Source organism: Echiichthys vipera (assembly GCF_963691815.1).
Source record: "Echiichthys vipera genome assembly, chromosome: 13".
NCBI classification, from domain to species: Eukaryota; Metazoa; Chordata; class Actinopteri; order Perciformes; family Trachinidae; genus Echiichthys; species Echiichthys vipera.
The window spans coordinates 17,042,938-17,065,814 of record NC_139838.1 but is presented as its reverse complement, the minus strand read 5'-3'; the positions used below and the strand labels follow the sequence as shown (position 1 = coordinate 17,065,814).

General features: G+C 39.4%; 5 protein-coding genes across 5 annotated transcripts; 3 read left to right on the top strand and 2 right to left on the bottom strand.

The window, feature by feature from the left end:
- Positions 1-146: 146 nt before the first annotated feature.
- On the bottom strand, positions 147-2,657 carry chrac1 (chromatin accessibility complex subunit 1; the record flags this gene model as incomplete). The annotated part of the gene is made up of 3 exons (XM_083925343.1): positions 147-1,072; positions 2,222-2,348; positions 2,499-2,657. The coding sequence occupies 3 exons, from the start codon at positions 2,655-2,657 to the stop codon at positions 993-995; spliced, it is 366 nt and encodes a 121-aa protein (XP_083781469.1). The 3' UTR covers positions 147-992.
- Positions 2,658-3,810: 1,153 nt separating this feature from the next.
- Positions 3,811-6,573, top strand: gatad1 (GATA zinc finger domain containing 1). The gene is made up of 5 exons (XM_083925105.1): positions 3,811-4,245; positions 5,424-5,546; positions 5,640-5,699; positions 5,912-6,095; positions 6,177-6,573. Exons 1-5 carry the CDS (start codon positions 4,066-4,068, stop codon positions 6,365-6,367), a joined length of 738 nt encoding a protein of 245 aa, XP_083781231.1. The 5' UTR covers positions 3,811-4,065; the 3' UTR covers positions 6,368-6,573.
- A 1,236-nt stretch (positions 6,574-7,809) lies between these two features.
- LOC310955463 (protein naked cuticle homolog 2) lies at positions 7,810-15,329 on the top strand. The gene is made up of 9 exons (XM_083925281.1): positions 7,810-7,950; positions 8,056-8,082; positions 8,166-8,239; positions 11,894-11,948; positions 12,286-12,377; positions 12,705-12,800; positions 12,892-13,027; positions 14,047-14,190; positions 14,271-15,329. The coding sequence occupies exons 1-9, from the start codon at positions 7,926-7,928 to the stop codon at positions 14,720-14,722; spliced, it is 1,101 nt and encodes a 366-aa protein (XP_083781407.1). The 5' UTR covers positions 7,810-7,925; the 3' UTR covers positions 14,723-15,329.
- Positions 15,330-15,836: 507 nt separating this feature from the next.
- On the top strand, positions 15,837-18,899 carry lrrc14b (leucine rich repeat containing 14B). The gene is made up of 3 exons (XM_083925932.1): positions 15,837-16,434; positions 16,646-17,254; positions 17,770-18,899. The coding sequence occupies exons 1-3, from the start codon at positions 16,148-16,150 to the stop codon at positions 18,446-18,448; spliced, it is 1,575 nt and encodes a 524-aa protein (XP_083782058.1). The 5' UTR covers positions 15,837-16,147; the 3' UTR covers positions 18,449-18,899.
- A 148-nt stretch (positions 18,900-19,047) lies between these two features.
- uqcrb (ubiquinol-cytochrome c reductase binding protein) lies at positions 19,048-21,229 on the bottom strand. Its single transcript, XM_083925931.1, has 4 exons — positions 21,189-21,229; positions 19,969-20,037; positions 19,605-19,771; positions 19,048-19,238 (listed from the first exon to the last, which is right to left on the bottom strand). The coding sequence occupies exons 1-4, from the start codon at positions 21,205-21,207 to the stop codon at positions 19,161-19,163; spliced, it is 333 nt and encodes a 110-aa protein (XP_083782057.1). The 5' UTR covers positions 21,208-21,229; the 3' UTR covers positions 19,048-19,160.
- Between the last annotated feature and the right edge of the window lie 1,648 nt (positions 21,230-22,877).

Here is a 22,877-nt window from a genome sequence, read left to right as displayed (position 1 = left end):
TATTGTGGTGTAAAATACATGCAGTGCAACATGAATATCAGACAGCATGAATCTTTATTTTAATATCAAATCTAAACAATTCATTTGTTAATGCATGAGGATGTGTGTTCTGAGGATGGTGTGCTTTAAGGATTAGCTGTTATATACACTTTAAATATTCACATCTATTAGGCTGAGTGTGAATTTGCATTTGGAAAGACGCAGCATTTGCTTTGTAGTTAAGATTGAAAAATAGAGGTATTTGTACTTTTGACTAGTTTAAACAACTTTAAAGTATTTATGATAAACTACTCAACAAAAAATAAGAATATCTTGAAAAATGATCATGTTTAACAATCAGTAACATCAGAATATTTCACTTTGAAATCCCTGTTCACAACAAAAGCAATCGTACTTTAAAGGCAATAATAACTCAGCAGCTGTGAGAGCTGTGCACCAGCTGTGGGGAACAGGTTCACATTATGTCAGAGCCTGTACAGGCCTGCCAGCTGTTTATAAAAAAAACAATTAATTCCTGATTGTTGTGCATGCAAAATGAACATAAAATTTATAAGACATCGTGACCAGAAAACCAGAACATAAGATAATTGAGGAGTACAGGCCAAATGCTAAATTGTTCTGAATTCCGAACGGTTCAAAGTGTTGAGGGGTGATGAGGGGAGGGTGTGATTCATCTACTGCTGCTTTGTTTAGGCCATTGTTACAAATTTAGGTTTCTAGCGTCAAGTACTTATCTTAGACATACAGTACAACTTCTAAGTCCCTCTAAGACTCTGTGTGTTCTCATGTTTGAAGGTGATCTCTGAGTCTTCACTTGATTTCACATTGGCCCTAAGTGGCTTTACTTTCTTCCATGTCCACTAACGTCTTCCATGAGCCCTGCACCTGAACTCTGGATTTAAAAGCATTGAGAAAGTTTAGGGTGACTCTTGCGCTCAATGAATGACAGGACGTGACATCTGTCCAGATGTGAAATGCAGCCAGTGTGCTTTTTAAAAGTCAGCATCCTCTTCTTGCATTTGCTCCAAAGATTGAAGGTAATCTCGAGCCAGGATCTTCTTAGGCAGGATATCTACAAAAGTAGAATATTACACAGAGTCAAACTTAGTCACTATTTATCCTCTTACTGCCGGGCCACAGAGCTCATGTGAGCAGCAGTGACCATGTTAACAGGTTGGAGCAATCACACAGTCGGCCTGAGCAGAGCGGGTCGGCTCAGTGTCGGCTGCGCAGCTTCTAGGGATTTCAAGGTCTTGCCTATTTTCCCCTATTTAAAACAGTGACATGCACAGTTTAGAGCAAATTAATGACAGTGAAATGGTCTTTTGAAAATCATATTGACATCATAACAGCACTCTCACTACAGTTTCTTGTTAACATGGCAATAAAAAAAACCAACAGGTTGAACATGCACTGCTTACACAGAAAGTGTGGCCATGACTCTAGCTGTGCAATGACGTCCCTGACTGTCACGACTTATCCAGCCATGCGGCGTGCCCTAAAACTGTATTTACAGCATCTAAATGAACGATGAATTGGTTTTAGAATAGACCAATGTCCATTGTATGTCGTATGAGTCCCTGAATTGCCCCCCGGGGACAAATAAAGTTTTTTGAATTTGAGACATAAATGGGAATTAGATTAGTCTCAAAATAATGAGTTAGCATCTCAAAATAATGAGTTAGTATTTCAAAATAATGAGTTAGTATTTCAAAATAATGAGTTAGTATTTCAAAATAATGAGTTAGTATCTCAAAATAATGAGTTAGAATCTCAAAATAATGAGTTAGCATCTCAAAATAATGAGTTAGCATCTCAAAATAATGAGTTAGTATCTCAAAATAATGAGAAAGTATCTCATAATAATGACTTAGTATCTCAAAATAATGACTTAGTATCTCAAAATAATGAGTTAGCATCTCAAAATAATGACTTAGTATCTCAGAATCAAGAGAAAGTATCTCAAAATAATGTCAAAGTGTCTCAAAATGATTACAAAGTGTCTCAAAATAATGACTAAGTATAATGACTTTTTTCATCACACTGGGCTTCCATGGAGACCAGATTACTTGAATTAGACTGCATTAATGTTAGGTGTAACGTAACCTAATCACGTACTAGAACCACAGCTTACATAGGTTGTGAAGGGTCCCAGGTGAGTGTTTCAGTGGTAAAGGTTTAGTGGCATGCTGCAGAAGTGTTTCTCAGGCTGCGGTCTCACCTGTGAGGAAGTGGAAGGTCTCCGTCTCCTCCGCGGTGTGAGCCAGGTCGCTGTAGGAGAGAGAGTTGGTTTCTTTCCCGGAGCCGTTGTTGAAGGAAGCCAGAGCCAGGTGCTGCACAAACAGCTCCTGCGACAACACAAAACACAAGTCAGCACAGGAGACACTCGGCAAAATGGAGCTCACATGGAAAAGGCGCTGCTATGGTTACAGTTATCCTCGAGGCTAACCGCTAATCCCTGTTAGCAACAGATGAATGGGCTGATAACAGCAGCTTACTGTCGCCTTGGTGGTGAGGAACAGAGCGTCCTGGTTGATGTTGGACACGTCCGGGGAGCTCTTCATTATCAACCTCACTCTGGAAATCGGGAGGGAGATGGTTTTTTTGCTCGTTGACGTCTGGTCGTCTTTGTCGGGAGTATTTTGAGACATCTTCATGAGGACTGTCGGCGCCAGACAAGGCGGAACTTCAAGTATTGTTTTGAACAGTGACGCGTTTCTTCTTCTTCCTCTACGCAGTAACAGCGGCAGGAGCCTGATAACCGCCACCTGCTGGAGCGGAGTCACTTCCGGTGAAAACTACTTTATGTGTTCTGTTCAAACCTCAGTTTATGGTTCAATTAGGACTTTTATCACCAAAAACTTGTGCAGCTTACAAAACACTTGTGTAGAAAAAGGGGGGTATAAAAAATACTGTATATGATAAACAATAAACTCTTAACTAAATAAATACCGAAAATAAGACAATAAACAGCAAAAAATAAACTTAGTTAGATATAGAGGGTAAACAATAGAGAGTAAACAATACATTCTTAGTTAAATATATATACAGTAGAGATAAGAATACAAGTAAAATAAAATTAACGGAAAAAGTTAAATGTAGAGAAAGCTGTTAAGGATAAATATAGGTAAATAAAGATTATATATATATAAACACAATGACATAAGTGTAGACTTATAAGGCATTGTGTTTTATAGAGTGTTTTATAGAGTGGATAAATGACATTAGCAGAAATTAGAAGTAGGATTAAATTATCACACGTAAGTGGTGGATTAAGTTCTTGCACAAAAAAAGAAGAAAAAGTGTCCAGGTATGTAATAGTAGATTATTAATATATAATATGTTTTATTGAAGAGATCCAATATAAACATTACAATACCAAATCTGCATTTCTAAATGTAGAAATAATAATAACATACATTTCAAAACAAAGACGGTTAAACATTACAAAAATGAAGAATGACAAAAACAAAAACGTATGGGGCGTTTGAAATGCCTAAATAATCTAATCGGTTTTGCCAATTTATTATTTTTGAGTTTTAAGTTTTACATAATGTTCAAATATGATTTAAAATCTGAATAAAAATATTAAAGGAGGGTAGGTTAATGGGCCAAATCATTTTATGGGTATAGTATTTATATAAGGATCAAATTAATTATGAAAAAATGTGGGACTGTTAAAAATTAGTAACGACTCCATCTTTGTTAGTATTAGATTTTCGCCGTGTCCTCCAGTCCGAGGGTGGCGCTGCAGCAAAACGCATCGCAAACCACAGAAGAAGAGTCCATGTCAAAAGCAAAGAAGAAGAAGCAATGGCGGCGATTTGGCTGCAAAAAATAAACAACCCAGCCTGCGATTTGATGCTGTGGTGATAAACTAAACTAATCTAATGTCGCGGCTCGTCGTTTCAGGTCTTTGTGCCGCACACAGGAACTAACTTTCTCTGCGTATGTGTCGTTTTTGAGGAGTCGCGTCTGTGGTGAGGCACAGAACCACCGGCTCATTGTTGGACTCTGGTAACGCTCGTTTCTTTACACCCTGACGTCGTTTCTTCACCGTTAACGATGCCGCTGGGTTTGAAACCGTCATGTGCCGTCTGCAAGACCAACTCGTCCTCCATGTGGAAGAAAGGAAACCAGGGAGAGATCCTCTGCAACAACTGCACCGGGAGGAGCGGCGGCGGCGGAGCATCGGGACCCTCCATGTCCTCCAACACTCAGCCCAGCAATGGCGGAGGGAAGCAGGTTCGTCTCTGTGTGTGGACTCTGCCTGTGACTTTGAATGTTTCAGCTCATCATGTTCACGGAGAACCCCGCATTAAAGTAGAGTAACAGCAGCTGCTAAACCACTACAAAGCAATCTGTAACATTGATGTGCACATATTTATTCCAGCACCATTTGCACTCTGCAGCATTGCTTTGTTGTCATTATGTTTACAATGTCATTGTCCTGTGTTTATATAAATCATACTTATATATGTCCATAGTAGTCAAATGTTCTTCGTGTTATCCTTGTTCTCAGCTGTATGTCTGTTTCTATAACTGTGTTTGTAAATTAAGGGCGAAAAAAAGGCTGGAGTCAAATTCCTTGTATGTGTTCACAATAATTTGGCCATTAAAGTAAATCATAAATAAGTCATAGAGTGTGGTCTTTACCCACTCTGTAAAGTGCCCTGAGATAACTTTTGTTATGATTTGGCACTATAAATAAAATTGAATTGAATTGAAGTAAAGCTAAATCTGATTTACAGCTGTACATTTTAAGAAGCACCTCCTTAAACTAAACAGGAGCATAACAGACTGTAGTTTACTGGTTATCATATTATTATCATTAGTAGTAGTAGTAGTAATATTATTAATAATAATAATATTAAATCCACATAGCTTGTTGACTTTAACTTTCCAGTGTTGATGACGCAAGACAACTTTTTGCTTCTGTATATTTAAATAAATAATTTTAATCAGGGTAGATTCTAATTGAAATTTAGAGTTTCTTGTAATCAGAGAAATTAGTTATACGGTGAGGATGTTCTCTTACCTTTGCTTAGCACAAGAAACTCTACATTTCAATATGGATTAAGAAGACATTAGTAAATACAACAAGTAGTCAATGAGTCGATAAACAGAAACTGTGTTGTCTTGGTAATCTTCTTACACTTTAAAAGTGATCAATCAAGAAACAACAGCTCAACTTTTGCTTAGGAATGTGGAAATCAAGTCAAAACAAGCACTTGGAGGGATATAATGATAAAACATCTTTTATTTGGGGAAATAAATAGTAATAGAGACAAAGCTACTAATCAAGTACCTGATAACCATTAGTTGCAGCTATAATTCTTGTTATTATAGATAAACAATGAAAAGAGGCAGTGGGTAAATTGTGCTGATGTCCACCTTTAATCCCTGGTGTGTGTTGCTCTTAGTCCAAGCAGGAGATCCACAGGAGGTCTGCACGGCTGAGGAGCACCAAGTACAAAGCTCCTGCATCTGAGAAGAAGGTGTCAACAAAGGGGAAGGGAAGAAGACACATATTCAAACTGAAAAATGTAAGCTGGACATGGATTTGATCAGCAAAATGAGTCGTTTCTCTTATTATGGTGATGATGTGTTTGACCCGTGTGTGCGATCTCTCTCCTCAGCCAATCAAAGCACCAGAATCTGTTGCAACAATCATCACGTCAGAATCAGTATTCTATAAGGTATTGTTTTTTTTTTTCTTACCAAACAAAGGTAATCTTGTGTTTCTGCTCAATATGAGAAATGATCACATTGTCATCTGAAAACGTTTCCTGATGTTTCATTGTTTTATCTAGTTGCAGCTGTAATTCTGATTGTCGTACTAAACCTTCATCCTGTGATATAGAGAAGGAGCCAGACCGTCGTCATCCTGTGTTCATATTTGTATCCACAGGGTGTCTATTACCAGACAGGCGATGTGATCAAGGTAACGGATGAGGAAGACGGGAAGCCATACTACGCTCAGATCCGAGGCTTCATACAGGATCAGTACTGTGAAAAGAGTGCTGCGTTGACCTGGTTAATCCCCACACAGGCTAGCCCAAAGGACTACTTTGATCCTGGGACATACATTGTTGGTGAGCAATGAGAAATCCAAATTTTCCTCTTTTTTTAGGCCATTTATGTGACAGGTTAAGAACCGTCTGTTTTTGTATCAGGTCCAGAGGAGGATCTGCCCAGAAAGATGGAGTATCTGGAATTTGTGTGTCACGCCCCGTCTGAATATTTCAAGTCATTGAGCTCTCCGTTCCCCACCATCCCCATCCAACCGGAAAAAGGCTACATCTGGACCCACATAGGGACCGCACCAGCCCTCACTGTCAATGAGTCTGTCAGTGGCCGCAGTTAACACAACTGTGATATGGACTGAGTCTGTTGCTGTTAAACAGACATATGTACATTTATGTAATATAATGAAGCAGAAAATGGTTAATCACGGCCATTACTTCAGATTGAAGGCACGTTGAAGTTGATACAAAGGAAAGCAAGTGTAACTACATTTCATACAAGTTGTTTACATATTACTTTTGTATTTAGTTATAAACAAAAAAGCTCTTTTCCACCATCCCCTTTTGTCTGTGATTGTTTTAGAAAATGAGATATATATTAATTTATTGAGTTGCAGTGTTGGCAGCAGACTAAAATTACTGTTTTTATTTCAGTATCTTTTATTTCATTTTCCCTTTTGTGAATTAAGCTGTAAAAAGCTTTATAATGGCAACAATAAGATCATGTTTGCAAAGTTAAAGTGATACAAAACAGTGAAGAACTGCAGTTGTCATAAGTGTTCCAGCATCCGCTCGATGTTCATCTCATTTACAGCGGAGTCGTGTGATGATGCTCTACGGTGGCGTCTGTGTTCTCGAAAGATGGCTCCGCGATGTGAGAAACACAAAACTGGTGATTGAGACTTTGAACTGAATCAAGACCGTGCAGATTATGATAAAGATTTCTTTTAAACAAGTCAGGCACACCCCGGCAGTGCTGACAGACAATAGTCATAATTCATATGAACGGAAATAAAGGAAGGGTTGTGTCTCCATTTTAATCCTGGCAAACTGATGGAAAGTAACTAAGTGCATTTACTCACGTACTATACTTATCTTACATTTTACTCCACTATATTTAAAATTAGTTACAAAGTACTTTGCAGGTTCATATTAATAAAACTATATTACTCAACTAATGAAATATGATGTATTTTCATGTATTAAGACACCTGGCAGTATAAAATAAAGTAATTGGAGTAAGTTCTACTTTAACCAGCTGTAACATTAAAATGATGTAGGCTACACATTAATGCATCAGTAAGTGCAATCCAGTGATACACAATATCCTGAAATGGGCCATTTTTCATGAGTACTTTTGCTTTTGGTACGTTTATTTATTTATTTTGATGCTAATACATTTGTATTTTTTACTCAAGTATAAGAATGAATGCAGGACTCTTACATTAAACGGCTTTTTTCACACTGGTACTGCTGCTTTTACTCCTTAGTAGGCTAATAGATGACAGAGTACCTTTCCAACAATACTGGACAAGCATGTGTAAATGCACACACAGGATAAAATATGTGTTATTAATTACTAATGTTACCTTAACATGACGAAAACTCTTCATGTATCCAGAATAATTTATTCTACATATTAACATGTTTCGGTAATATAAGTTTACTCTTGTTATTGACGTTTTTCTTCCGCCTAACCGAAGACGGAAGTGCGCAGCAGTGAAGCCTCTCGCTCTCTTACGCCTCTTACTCTTTGATTTCTCGGTCAAACTTTGAAGCGTCTGTGTTCGTCCGTGGTTTAAGTCTCCCGGTGCTCCTCTCTCACAAATGTCGCGTTTATTTACACCCTCATGGACTGGACAGTGTGAACGTTTCTTGATCCAATAAACAGGCAGGAGTATGGGCAAATTCCAGTCCAAACTTGGTAAGATATTTGATTAAAAATAGCTAAAAGTTTTGGCTTTAAAAAAACATGTATACGAAAACGCTTCTGACTTACAGGAATTCTCTTTTCTCATTATTTGGACAGCTTCGAAACGTAGACAGTGTCCCGAAGGTAAGGCAGTCAACAGAGACACTGTAAATATTACTTTTCACATGCGTTATACGTGTATTTATTCTTATTCTGATGTTCTGCAGGTGGTAGTTTGGTTTCCAATGTGCTGACCTGTCAAAGGGAGCTGGAGCGCATCCACAAAACCAAACTGACCGAGGTAGAAAATCATTTTTATTATGTGTGCTTATGTATTGCTTATATAGGTTATTAATAGGCGCTATATAATTGGACATCCATCCCATGATGCTTATTTTTGTCTGCCTTTGACACTTATGGTTGATGGATTACCAGATAATCTTGAAACTGGCACAGTGATGCCATTTATGGATGGAAACCACATGATACATGGCCACATGATAATCACAGTCAAAGGTTAGAGATGTTTTATTGATAATGTTGTTAATTTAGATTCTACTGAACATGATAATGGTGTTTTGTTCTCTTATCTGAATGAATAGTCTAAGGAATAGAGGGGTGTCATGAATCCCTTTGAGGTAAATGTGAGATTTGCTTTATTAATAAAATGTCTGTACATGGCTTTAAATTGATAATATTTAGTATTTGAGGGATGCAAGAGTTGTTTATTAAACATGTCCCCACACTGAAGGGAAAAAGCAGTAAAAGCATACATTCCCAGCCTCCTAACACTGGTTTATTGCATTGGCAACAGCTTTATCTCAGTTAAGCCATTTCTGGGATAAACAGTATTTGCTCACATCACATCCAGGAGACATAAAAGGTGTTTGGAGGTACTCGTATATTTATTCTTCCGCCCTTTTCCTCCTCCATCTCTATAAAGAGACTTGCAAGTCTGTGAAGTGCAACACAGCCACCCACCTCCTAACAGCAAGGTCTTTATACCCAACTGAAAAAAAGTGTCCACATCTGGTACTGCTTTCCTTCTTCAGACAGACCGAGGTGGGGGGGAGAGGAAAAAGATGTGGGGAGGGGGTGTTTGATTGCGTAAATGGCATCACATGTAGGCTGTTGGCATTAATGAAGCTTTGGATACTGCTTGAAGAGAAGAGAAAATGTCCTTTTTATTAGTATTTATTTAAGGAAAACTGTAAAAACTGTCACATAAACGCAGAGATTTCATCTGTCCGTGTGACCATATTCTGGGGTGTGTTTTACGCACTCCCAAAAATCACATGTTGCTTGTTGAAACGGTGAATTCTTTGAACATGAACGTTTACTTCAGCTTGTTTTCTCTTTTAGCACAGAGTCATGAGATGTGGTGTGAGTTATCACCAGTTTTGTTGTTGTGTTGTGGTTTATAAAGTGTGGAAAGTTCCACAGTTTGGAAGTTAAAAAAGAAGAAGAAGCCGACTCTGCCAAGTTGTTTAAAAAGTTGTGGTGGAGTTTCTGTGCCCGTTAATAGCAGAGATCTTCTTGTGATTACATTTTCCAGTCTAATATAGTTTCACACTCTATGACACCACCACGTTAACTGCAAACAGCAACGACATCTCGTTTCTATGAGACAGTTTAAATCTGTTTATACTGTCAGCTTTTGGTCTTACATGAACCTACTTTTTGCCCCATTGATATGAAGTCTTGTCCATGAATTTATTATCATTTTTAAAGAGAGGTTCACACACAAAAATCCTAAATAGGACTTTTTTTATTATAAGGAAACTGAAAACTTTGACAACACACAAATAACTTCATGATAGTAAGTGACATATATGTGCTCCAGCTGTATAAAACTAAAGACACAGAACCATTAAGTACCACTTAATGACGTGTGTGTGTGTGTGTGTGTGTGTGTGTGTGTGTGTGTGTGTGTGTGTGTGTGTGTGTGTGTGTGTGTGTGTGTGTGTGTGTGTGTGTGTGTGTGTGTGTGTGTGTGTGTGCGTGTGCGTGTGCGTGTGCGCTTGTTATCATACACACTATTGAAACATCCAAGAGCAAACATCATGAGCAGGGTGTAATCTCTTTAGGTGACAGCCTCATATTGTCTGACATAACTAACGCCCAGGAGTGGTCACTTTGTACTTGTACTATTACGCTCTTTTAATATTGTTTGCACTGTGAATCCACCCTTCGGCTCAGTTCACAACATTTGCACCAATGTTTTTTGTGTCTTGAGTGTGCCCATGTTATGCACTTGTTTTAGGCTAAAATCCGCTCTAAACCTGATTTGTCAAGTTTTTATTTCAACACCCCTACAAACTTTGTAGTTTTGACATTGGTGTGATAAAATCTATAAATGTATATATATTCCAATAATTATTCCGAACTTTTATGTAAGGTTGTTTCATAATTCATGTACCTTTTTATGGACCTTTAAAACCAAAGTCCCTGTTGACATGAATCAGAAAAATACTTTAATGACCTCCGCGGGGAGGTTCAAAACAGTTGCTCCAACTCTAGAATAGAAATATACATTACATTATGAGATATTTATATATATATTTAACAACAATAAAGGCACAAAAAGAAGTATGGCTCTATGTTTCAGTGTGTTAAATAGTATAAGCATATATGCAGAGCCGCTTAAGCACATCCTTATAATTGGTTGTAATAAATTCTATGTTGTGCATGACATATAATGATATTGTTTGAGCTCATGTCACAGTTTTTGTATATTTTAAATAGGGACCACTATTTTCTTCTTATTAAGTACTAGTATGGCACCTATAGCCTGCATATGTTTGGATCGAAACAAGTTTTAGGCCGGGGTAAGCATGAAAAACATACATTTGTTTCTTTGTTGTTCCCTGCCTCCTGTAAATACATTGAGTTTCCAAAAAGGTTGAACTTGAAGGTGCTCTGCTCCAAATACTGAAAAAGAAGGGGGCTCGGATTGCCTCCACGCAGCTTTCACCCCAAAACACGACAAAAGGACATTTTTTATGCAAGTGTGGACGTGAAACCTCCTATCCGTGTGTTAAGTTATCAGAAAGGCTATCAGACATACTTGCTGAGACAAAGGCATCTACTGCTGTGCTGACATTTGATATAACACTTTGATATAAGGACGGATGCACGGACGGGTGATGTATAATGGTGATGTATAATGAGGGTGCAACAGAAATCTACCAGGCACACACCTTTATGCTTCCTCCATCATCTCTTCCACTTCCCACCCCCTTTCACTTGAAACCAAACCCAGCATCAAAGCTTCACAGCAGACTGAGCTCGGCGTCCAGAGAGAGGAGGGTGTGTGTGTGTGTGTGTGTGTGTGTGTGTGTGTGTGTGTGCATGCGTTTTAAGTGTCCACTCATCATTCCTGTTGTCGCTTGTCTGCTTCTGCCCGAGCATCAGCGTGACGTCAGTGATAATTTGTAATGTTGAGAAACAAGAAAAGACTTGACTTATCTATCTGGGAGAGGAGCGTCCAATGTTTTTTCAAATCACATGAAATCGATGTGAATCTTAAGGTTTTATCGTTTTATAGTGCGCTGAGGTTTTATAGCCTAACTAAAGCCTTTAAAATGATGGTGCGGTTTTGTAAATTCACCTCCAAAAAGTCTGGAAGATGCTGCATCCCAGTGGGAATTCATTGTCTCCAGTAAATCTGGCTTTATGATTTTATGTCTATGATCAGAAGAAACTTCAGGGACACAAAAGTTCTACATCAGCAGGTCAACCGTTTTAAAGAGCAGAGCTCGGAGAAAAATGCGATCATGAATGAAGAAAGAAGAGTTTTCTAGAAAGACATGAAACCCACAGATGTTCAGCGTTGCTCACATCTGGAGATCAATCCCAACAGTCATGGGACATGAAACGCACTTAATTGATTCCTCTCTTATTTCCCTGTCTTTCATGTTGATTTACACGCTGTTACTTTTTTCTTATATAACAGAACTTGTACGTAGAAGTGAGGGCAAACAAGTCTGGCCCTAAAAGCAACCTCAAAGGTGAGTAGAGCTGTGTGCCATTTCTCACTTTCACTGTATTATAACGGACTTACTTATTATTGTGTAAATGATAATAACAATGTGCATTATCAGAGAGTTAGTCACTCTCTCCCCCACCCACTTTTCCCAGTTGAGAAGGAAAAAGGCAAAATTAAACATCTGTTTTATATCTGTGTGGGAAAACTTCGACCTTTACAGCTTTCCATTAGTTTCCTGTCTGCTGCTAAACAATTATTGAAAACAGAGTTCATAACAAGGAATACATTAATATAAAACTGCGCTGTATTTTCCCTAAAACTGGATAACAACAGTCACAGTCCTGCTCTGTGTTGTTTAGTGGTTCTGCCGCCAAATAAGACACGTGACGGAGGTAACAGCATCCATTTCCAGGTGGATAAACAGACGAAGAAGAGGAAAAACCATGCTGGTGTGAGTGTATCTCTGCATCATTTGTTTATTCACAAGCAACTTGAAGAACCGGATGGGTGGGATTCTAGTGCATTTGGATAATTGTAGCACCGATTACTGTGAAATGTGTTCCGGGGCACTCCTTGCAAACTTGCGCATCTGATACTAATTAACCATGTATTTTAATCACACGTTGTTGTTTCACCCATTTCTTTGGCCCTATGGGTCAACTCAACAACAAAGAAATTACTGTAAACTCTAATTCCACCTATTAAACTACAAAACTGCAGTAAAAAGTTTATTATAGGAGTAATAAGCTTGTTTTACTGACGATATTTGCACACACAGGTCACAGAGTGTAATATGGGGCCTGATGAGGACACTCAGCAGGAGTGGGTCTTCACACTGTACAACTTTGACAACGGCGGCGAGGTCACCAAAAAGGTAGTCTTCCTTCACGCATGTTCTTCAAATGAAAAGCTGTTCAAAGTAGCTGGCTTTGTACACTAGCTGGCTTTATGTGTGTATTCTGCAGGACATGACGAGTCTAATACACTCCATGTATGAGGTACTAGAGGCGTCAGTCAAGCCGCCTTATGGTGGCACCACACCGCTGAAGATAAAGCTCGTTGTAACGCCGTCAGCAGACCCAGAGAAGATCTCACAAATAGGTAAGAAGTGTTTTTAGATTTTTAAAGGTCCCATAATGAAAAAAAGTTAGATTTCAACGTCTTTTTTAATATAAAGCAGGTTGAGGTGCTATATAAATACTGTAAAAGTAGTGAAACGCTCAATCCACAGAGTAATGCACACAGACAGTATTCAGAAACTGTGTCTTTTAACGAGCCGTCAGGACTTCTGTACGGTTGTGATGTCACAACTATACAGTATACAGGTACAAAGTGCCACTGAAGTGCTGAGTGCAGAGAGCGCAGATGTGGAAGACCGGTGACCAATCAGAGCAGTTTGGACTTTTTCAGGAGGAGGGCTTAAAGAGACAGGCGCTTAAAGAGTGTCTCAGGCAGATGCTGTGTTCCACCCTCAAACTGGCTTTTTTGAGGGTGGAAGTGCGTCCACGCCAGAAGTCGGTAAAATGCAACGTACTGTACTCAAAAACATCCAAACCAGTGAGTGTGAATCGATGGACACTTAGCGCCCTCAAACGGCGCCATGTTGTCTACGTAGCAGAAGAGGCGGGACTTAATTCAAACTGGAAAATGGCAACACAAAGGCAAACAAAAATGGAGAGGCTACAACTATATTAACTTTATAAATTTAAAAAGAGGATCACAAGGATTTTTGGCAGGGTGCTGAGTCAGAAGAGTTGTTGGAAAAGCTTTTGGAAAAATAAACCGAAGAAGAAATTGAGACAGCACTCACTGGGGGAATGGAGTGTACTGAACGTGTCAGTACAGAGGACACAGTGCACGAATGTCAGTACTCTCACTGCAGTGGCACGGCAAGAGAATAAATACAGGTTTATTCAGATACACAGTATGAGAAAATGAATGTGTTTTTTCAACATGTAAACATGTTTTATTAGAAACCTAACATCCAAGTGTGAACCTGAAAATTAGTATGGGACCTTTACAGACATAGAGTCACAGAAGGTTTCAGAACAGGGGGCTTTAAGTAAGCATCACATCACATTACAGCTGTGATGATAATTTCCTTAACTCCTTGAAAACAGCAGCAGAGAAGGAGCAGAGTGTCTCTCAGGACGCAGGAGCCCCAGTAAGAAGACTTTATTGTGTGGATGAAAACATAGAACGCAGAAACCACTACCTGGATCTGGCTGGCATTGAAAACTATACCTCCAAATTTGACAATACAGGTATAGTTTGTGTCATATATAAGCACTTCATTTTTTTTCTTCTGGAAATACAAACAATTAAAGTCGTTTTTTTCTTCCAGAATCTCCTTCTGAGGACCCCAGACAGGACGCTCGCTCTGCTCTTAAGCACCACCCTGTGGTCATCAGAGAGGACTGCATCTCTCCTGACTCTCCCAGATGTCTCTCAAGCCCTCAGACCCTGAAAAACAAAGCTGTGTCGGTGGGGAAAGAAAGGAACGGAGGAGAGGGGAAGTCCTGCAGGTTACATGGTCAACACCCTGCTTCATGGTGCCATCCATCCCAGCCTCAGCCTGCGGCACATGGCGTCCTGCAACGTAGTCACAGCAAGAGGCTTCGCTCCAGGCTACAAGACGCTGCCTCACACCTTAGACCCACACCGGGGGGAGACAGGGAAATATCTCCCAACCGTCAGCCCTCATGTGGTGCACAGGCATCTCCAGCCCAGAGACACGAGCACCATCACCACCATGAGCACCATCATCATCATCACCATCACTACCACCCTTCGTAAATTCTTACAAACACGTATGAGACAGGTGAGGGGAGTTGGTATAGACTATCGACCGGAAATATGGTCGTTTTGGAGGTTAAATGCAAACTCAGCAGGTCCTTGAATGACCTTATTTCTGTTATTTTCAGTGTGTGGTGGAATCAGACTAAAGCACTGTTATCTAACGCAAGCCAACCTGAAAAGATTAGCTACACTTAATCCAGAAAGGCAAGTTCAGTGTTTGCTGATTTAGATTGACAGGTTCATCTCAGGTTGATTTACCCTTTAAAATGATTTAAATGAGCACTTTGTCGAAACACAACTGCATTTTTACCTCAAACATGGACACTAACCGGTAACCATCATTGCATATTAACAAATTAAAATGTTAATTAATGAAAATGTATTTATTGTGACGTAGTCGCATGTTGCTTCCTGGCCAAATATGTGTAACATTAAAGTAACATTCTAATGGCATTTAATTATTTCTCTGTTGATTGTTCACAGTCCAATAACAATCACAAAGTCCGTGCTTTGAGTCTTTGCCTAACTTCTATGCATGACACTGAAAACTTCCCAACTCAGCAAGACTATTGCTATATATTCTGCATTTCTTACCACAACAATGTTGTATTTTTTCATATTAGTGGCATGATACATTGAGATATGTCCAGCATGATAAACATGGCAGAATATCTAATATATCGGTCTTAAACAACAGTAAATATCAGGTTGATAAAGATGTTTTATAATAATAATTGTACTTTTTATATGTAAAGCCATTTTTATTATTAAAAACAATCACAAAATGTTTTTACATCTGCACCCATGTGTCCACTTACAGAAGCTTTAATGGACCACAGTGCATTGACACCATGTAACATGTTATTTGAGAGTGGCAAAAGCCATATAGTAAGGGAGGGTTTGGGGAAACGTGAATGCACAGAATGAGCAGCCTTTTCAAACGCATTAACATAAACTGTTCCTGTATCACATATTTGATTGTTCCTGTATCGCTGTTCTATTTCTGCTCTCACAATATTGTTATCTCGATCCTTGCAGCTCATGTAAGTAGTGTCGGCCTCACAGAGAGGCTTCGTGAATAGTGACAAGTTTCCCATCGGCACTCAGATGTTGTTTCTACTTATCTCTCTGGCGAAAGTTGCAAATAGACATGTGCCCGACGAAGGACGTGAGACAGCTGTTTCTATTAATAACCTCGACCCTCCTACCTACCAAGTGACCCCCTTGCTTCACCAAAGCAAGCCTGGGTCTACAGACAAATGCACAACACCCAGACAGACAGCAACAGAGGAAATCAACAAAGCAGGGACAACAGAGGAGGCCAAACACTGACACACAGAGCTGCTTGTCTGTAGCTCTCACCGATAACCGACAGCCCTGTTGGTACGGGGAGAGGGGGGAATACTGGATAAACCTGGAAACATGAAGTCACTGCGATTCCTTGCCGCCGAGGGCTTTGTCCAGAGTGGCTTGAGTGCTCGGGAGAACCTCAACTTCGTGTCTTTCAACCTCTACCCACTTCTCTTTAAGGCCTGCTACCTCCATGAGCAGGCAGACCTGCTGCATGTTTTGGTCCAGGCATGGCCTCTTCCTGTACTTGACCTACAGAGGCTCCTGGGAGAAACTGTCGACTGTCAGATGGACCTCACCTCCCGCACCTGCCAGCTTTGTCTAAAGGCGATTCTGACCGGCTTAAAGGTACTTAAATGGTCTTGAGTATAATATGCCTTATCATATTCTTGTCATAATTGTGTTGTAGTTGCGTCCCTGTGACAGTAGCCGTTCATCGACGGGACGTCAATAGATGTTTCTAAGGCAGAATGTGATATGTCACTGCCTTGCATGGCCAGCTCATGGTCTCGTAGCACAGTTTGGGCCAGGAGCCGTGTTCTTCCCCGATCTACCCAGAGTGACTGACAGGGCTGCTTGGTGCTCGATATCCTTCGTGGTGGACCTGACTGCCCTGAAGGATATCGAGCACCAAGCCTGCCCCTGTCAGTCCACTCTGGGTAGATGGGGAAGAACACGGCTCCTGGCCCAAATGTGCTACGAGACCATGGTGGCCATGCAAGGCAGTGACATATCCCATTCTGCCTTCGAAACATCTATTGACGTCCGTCTGAACGGCTTCGTCACAGGCCGCAACTATGAGCTGGTGGCCCAGGCCTTCCTCCTTCTCCGCTACTGTCCGCTGAAGCCTCGCTTTGTTAGTTTCCGGGCAGATTCCCTCGCTCTAAAGCAGCTGTTTTATGTTCTTCGCCTAGCAGAACCTGAATGTATTTCAAAGCTGGAGGTAGTCCACAATGTTCCCCTGGAGGCCACACACTTGGAGGTGCTGCTGTCCAGGGTGGAATTCCCCAAATTAAAGTCTTTGACCCTGCCGGCCGGGGCTTTGGATTTTAGGAGGTTGGGCTCTGATGAAGATGATGTGCTGTCTATCATCGGTAATCTGCTGGCACAACTGAGCAGCCTGACTGAGCTCTATATTGGCTTCTCCACTCTTACCGGTCACCTACGCAGACTGCTTAAGTGAGTAAATGGACAGAGAGAGGGACGAAGAAAGACAATAAAGGCGGCCTTGTTTGTTGACTGAAGGAGATGCATCGCCCTGATGTTTTACATGTACTTTGCAGTATCAAGAGCTTTAATATAGCTCACAATAATCATCTTTAACTAGGGCCAAAGCACATTCCAGCTTTAAGGCTCGTGTTTAGCAATGGGAGGTATTTGTTGTTAAAATGACTGACATGATGCCAGAGTGAAGACAGGCAGCTGCACCTGGCTACAGCCATAGTTAAGCCAGAAACCTGCCAGGTGTACGTGACACTTCAGATGGAAATAGAACAGGAGCACCAACCCCAAACATGTGTATCGGTTATTTTGTAAATATTTCTGGTACCAATCCTGCAGGACAACTCTCTCTAGAGGACAAACAGAAACCATTATGTATTTGCCTGTTATTCACTAGATAGAAAATAGAGCTTCTGGTACTTTGAGCTTTTCATCCCCAATAATATCTTTTTTAATCTCTTTTCTTTATCCAGTCCTCTCAACACTCCACTGCAGTGCTTGGATTTGACCAACTGCTACCTGAACCGTCTGGACATGACGTACCTGTCCAACAGCCTCCACAGTGAGTTCCTGGTCCAACTGGACATCAGTGGTCATGACATCTTCAGCTCTTTCTCTGTCGGTTTCCATAAACTGCTCAGCCGTTGCTCAGCCACACTGGCCAGCCTGACCCTTGAAGAATGTAACATAGAGGACGAGCACATGGACGCTTTCACTAATGCTCTGGCTTGCTGCCAGGCGCTGGAGGAGCTCAAACTCCTGGGGAACCCTCTGACCACTGCAGCCCTGCGGAGGTTATTCTCCATACTATCTGCAGGCTTTCCAAAGTTAAAATACATAGAGGTACCAGTTCCCCGTGAGTGCTACTCTGAGGATGTGACTTATCCTCTCGATGATTCAGACCTGCTGCTGTACAACAAAGAGCTGTTTCAGGAGGTCAGGGGTCAGCTGATGGGGGTCCTGGAAGGAGCTGGTAGAGGAAGTGTGGAGGTGTGCACCCCTCTCATGGGGGTCTATGACCCAAATATTAAAGAAACCAGCAACGAGCTTGGCGTGTCCATGTTAACCTCTTTTAACACTGTCATTGGGAACTTTATAGGTAGCATAACAGATGTGGATAACAGGAGATCACAGGCTCAGAAAAATAATTAATGGGGATGTCTTTGAAGGGATAAACTGGACTGAACGACAAATCTCGACATTTGTGTAAAGCACACCTGGATCTTCATGTTGATGACAATCAGTGGCCCCTGCAGACAATTCATTCTCAAGGCTTCGTTCTCAAGATATACTAAATTGTTTTTAATGTAGCGCTAGTACAGATAGCTAGCAAACTGTCAGCACGGTTCCTAACGATAACTGAAAGCCAACACTGAAAATAATCCAGTAAACTACAATTGACTCCGGATTAACATCATATGCAAGGCTTATTGTCTCAGCAGAGGATCTGTTTTATGCTCAGTGCTTCCTATAGTCTGTAAGCCAAACAGGTGTGCAGTGCATAGATGTAGCTACTTAAAGGGTGGATACTTGAAGTTTGCCCAAGATGTTTTCTTACCTGTATCTATTGTAAATGTTCTTATGACATAGTTTTTGGTTTAAATGTTGAATATAACTGGATTTGTAAATGTAAACAGCGCAAACTTGCAACATGGTACAGATGTAAATTTAGAAATTATAACGGTTTCATTTTTTCATACAAATAAATCAAATTGCCTACTATCCATTACATTAAAGAGTGACACTTCGAAAACTTTCAAAATGTACATTTTTTTTATATAGGTAAGATTTCATTTTAAATTACACCAGGGGACAACCATGCACCGACTGAAAACGAGGATTAACAGCTTTGATCGTGAACCGTCTATTTCTTCAGCCACTCCTCTTTTTCTTCTCTCTCGCGGATCACCTCCTTCAGATACGGTTCCAGGTAACGTTCATCCTAAAGGGAAAAGATAAGAGGATGGATCAATATCACGACTCAAATCAGCTCAACTCAGATTCTGACATGTTTGGTGACTTTGACTTTCACTGTGTGTGTGTGTGTGTGTGTATGTGTGTGTGTGTGTGTGTGTGTGTGTGTGTGTGTGTGTGTGTGTGTGTGTGTGTGTGTGTGTGTGTGTGTGTGTGTGTGTGTGTGTGTGTGTGTGTGTGCATTCAAAGATCCTCCAAAAGTTATATCTTATTGTTCCTTTTCTATTTACTAACACATGGAATGGAACAGTTTCATACTACTATGAAATATAATGCCTTACATTAAACCCCACCTCCACCCTGAACAAAAAGCATTTAAATTAGTTTTATGTACCTCTTCAAATTTCGTCCACTGGTCTTTTGGGAGGATCTGCTGCTTCATAGAGAGATCAAGTGCTCTCTTGAGCCTGAATGTCCTCTCATTGTACTGTGCCTCTGGAAGCCTCCTCACGGCCTCTTTCACATCGCTATCCTCATACAGCGTGTCATCAAACATTAAACCTGTAAGAAAACACATGAAATGCTTAAGATGCTAAATAAAAAAAATGAATGATACAAAAGCCCATTTTCATCTTGTGTTGAATATCAATTGTTCACAATATATTGGGTCATCTTGACCTAAATTAGCTTTAAAACGAGTAACACTGTAAGATTGTAGAGTATCACCTTAATATTATAACCAATATATTTGGACTTACCAATTTTGTTGAAGCCACACATGCCGTAATACCATTTTCGGAACCCAGACACAAGCCTGCCTGCCGCAACTGTGATTTATGATAAAGAAACACACACACAAGAACAGTCAAACTTGATTTTAGAGAAGAGCACAATATGAAGTTTCCATCAGATGTGTGGGGCAAGGAGTATGGTTCCAACAGCGTTAAATAGTACAAACTTGCACAGGAACTTATGAAGACTCATCTGTAATTTAGAAGTTATTAACAATGATGTTATGATCACACCAACCTCCTGTTTTTACATTCCTGTAAATATATGTGTGTGTGTGTGTGTGTGTGTGTGTGTGTGTAGATGTGCTTCTACAGATGTTTATATGTAGGCCAATAAAATTACTTACTTACATATATATACATATATATATATATATATATATATATATATATATACACATATATACATATATACACATATATATATACATATATATGTATATATATATGTGTGTGTGTTATTTATAAAATTGTATAAGATGTATTGTTGTATAGTTAGATTTACAAATTGTAAAAGATAAAAGATACAGAATACAGCAATAACTGAATTGTGAAGGGGGTAGGATTTAATAAGTGAAACGTATTCCTACTTGTATATATGTTGTTACAGGTTTTTTCTTTTATTTGTTAAACTAATTCAAATTTGTATACTTTCATATTATTATTTAAACATGTCTGAAGACTTTTTTTAGGACTTCGAGGACAAATAACAGATTCACTGCGAACCATTTAACATCGTAAAGATCATTAAGGCAGAATAGCAGATGAAACAGCCCAGCAGAGGCTTTCATGCTGAGGAGCTAACATTAGCAGACAACCCGGTCTGGATGTGACAGTGTAACACCAAACCACAGCAGGACGCAGTAACAGCGGTTTGGTAAGATGTTAAGAAACATTTGATAAAGAGACAGCAGAGCCAGGTCCGGTTTTAACATAATATTTAACTGCGATAAGCACCAGTCAGTCCGCTTCCCCTAAGCTAACGTTAGCTCACCACCGTTAGCACAGGGACACCAACAAGGACACACACAAGTCACACGCGCCAAAGGCAAATACAGATAAAAAATAACACAATTTAATATAATGTTAGCTACAGTGTAACGTACGTCGCGTAATATCAGTGTAACACAGTCTTTAGCGGGTTAATTTACATCTGAAAATGTAAGTAAAGAGTGATGTTCATGTACCTGGTGCCCTCGACGCCATTTTTAACCCTGAATCTTTAGGACGACCGCGGTGCATTATGGGACGAACGCACTGTAGGAAATTGCGCAATTTGACGTGACGTGTTTACATCATGTGGGAACATCTGGGGAAATGTAGTTTATTAAACTTTGTGCTTAATGTTTTCAGTATTTTTCTATTCTTTAATGACCCTTGGTGTGTTTATGTTAATTTCTCTTGTTTCTTCCTTTTTTGCTTTTCTACTCGCTTGTTTCTGTGCATATTTTTATTTCTACTAACAAATAACTGATGGTTTCCCCATTTATGTAATGTATAACAAGTTTAGATAAAAAAAACATTTTAAAAGTCACGTTTCCAGAAAATGTTTTACAGGTCAATCCGTCGGCAAACTAACAGAAAAATGCTTCTTTTATTTCTTTCTCTTTTGCTTTTCTACTCATTTGTTTCTGTGTATATTTTTATATATACTTACAAATAAGTGGTGTATTACAGTCCTTATGTATTTAATGCATGACAAGTTTAAATAAAATGTTTTTTAAAAAGTCTGTTTTTAAAGTGATGTTTTTAGAAACTGTTTTATAGATCAATCTGTCAGTAAACTAAAGAACAACAATGCATCTATTTGATGTTAAAAAAACCTGCATATCTTTATGATGTGATCAATACTGATTTAATGCTAAGGGCAATAGTCTGTACTTGGTATTACCAGGAAGTTAACAAAGAACAGTTCTGTACAGGGCTATGGCTGCCTCTCTCAGTTTTTACAAATATGTTATGTGTATAACATTGTTGTTGTTAATATCTTGTTTGTAAAGTGTGTAATAATAATAATAATATAGTATATATTTTTAAAGTATTTCTGATTCTGATACAAGTTCGTCTTGCTCATGAGAGTAACAAATGCTGTTAAACAGTATCTCTTAGAATTGAATGTACTATGATTTCACATATTTAGTCTTTAAGGAGGACCCGTTTTCAGTTTAAATGGAGATGGTGTTTTTCTTGGAATGGATATATGTGTATGGGTAGTTGAAGTACGTGGTTGCGGTCACTTCAGACAATTAATGCTTATTAAAGTGATTTTTTATTTTTGTATTTTTTTAAATTACTTTGTGTTTATTATACAAGTTTATTTAAGGTACTGAAGCGGATGAAGATGAGATGAGTATAGAATGAAATCTGAGTGTAGAGAAATGTTGATGTCTCTGGTGTCAGATCTTTTTCTGTGGTTTGTTAATTATTACGTAGCTGCCGTTGTTTGTTCTTGTTGTATCATGTATAAATGTTTGTTTCTTATGTGTAAGTGTGAAGGTTTCTGTATGTTGTGTATGTCTGACCCCAGGAAGAATAGCCGATGCTGCCGCAGGTGCTAATGGGGATCCTAATAAAGAAGTTAAAACACCACTTTACAAGTAAAAACTAAATTCCAGATTGTATTTATGTAGTAAACCGTTTAATAATGGCATCCAAAATGAATGTCAAGTATTGAAAGTACTAATTATGGAGTGTAAGGGCCCCTTTCAGTATCATATTACATAATTTATTAAATGATCAGAATTCATAATGCGCTCACATGTAAGCGAACAGTATTTTAATGCTTTTCAGCAACTTGGGTGGTTACCATACAAAGCATAACATCATACAGAATATCCTGAATTTGTCTTTGTATGTAATATCTAATATCTATCTTC

Bases quoted from the DNA above. Each gene is read 5' to 3' on its own strand.
- LOC310955463 (XM_083925281.1), top strand. From the start codon at position 7,926: ATGGGCAAATTCCAGTCCAAACTTG. The intron at 12,378-12,704 runs GTGAGTGTATCT...TTGCACACACAG, and splicing joins AGAGGAAAAACCATGCTGGT to GTCACAGAGTGTAATATGGG. The intron at 14,191-14,270 runs GTATAGTTTGTG...TTTTTCTTCCAG, and splicing joins CTCCAAATTTGACAATACAG to AATCTCCTTCTGAGGACCCC.
- uqcrb (XM_083925931.1), bottom strand. The intron at 19,772-19,968 runs GTAAGTCCAAAT...GTTTTCTTACAG, and splicing joins GTGTGGCTTCAACAAAATTG to GTTTAATGTTTGATGACACG. The intron at 19,239-19,604 runs GTACATAAAACT...TTTTCCCTTTAG, and splicing joins AGTGGACGAAATTTGAAGAG to GATGAACGTTACCTGGAACC.
- gatad1 (XM_083925105.1), top strand. From the start codon at position 4,066: ATGCCGCTGGGTTTGAAACCGTCATGTGCCGTCTGCAAGACCAACTCG. The intron at 4,246-5,423 runs GTTCGTCTCTGT...TGTTGCTCTTAG, and splicing joins GCAATGGCGGAGGGAAGCAG to TCCAAGCAGGAGATCCACAG. The intron at 6,096-6,176 runs GTGAGCAATGAG...TTTTTGTATCAG, and splicing joins TCCTGGGACATACATTGTTG to GTCCAGAGGAGGATCTGCCC.
- lrrc14b (XM_083925932.1), top strand. From the start codon at position 16,148: ATGAAGTCACTGCGATTCCTTGCCGCCGAGGGCTTTGTCCAGAGTGGC. The intron at 16,435-16,645 runs GTCTTGAGTATA...AGTGACTGACAG, and splicing joins GGCTTAAAGGTACTTAAATG to GGCTGCTTGGTGCTCGATAT. The intron at 17,255-17,769 runs GTGAGTAAATGG...TTCTTTATCCAG, and splicing joins CACCTACGCAGACTGCTTAA to TCCTCTCAACACTCCACTGC.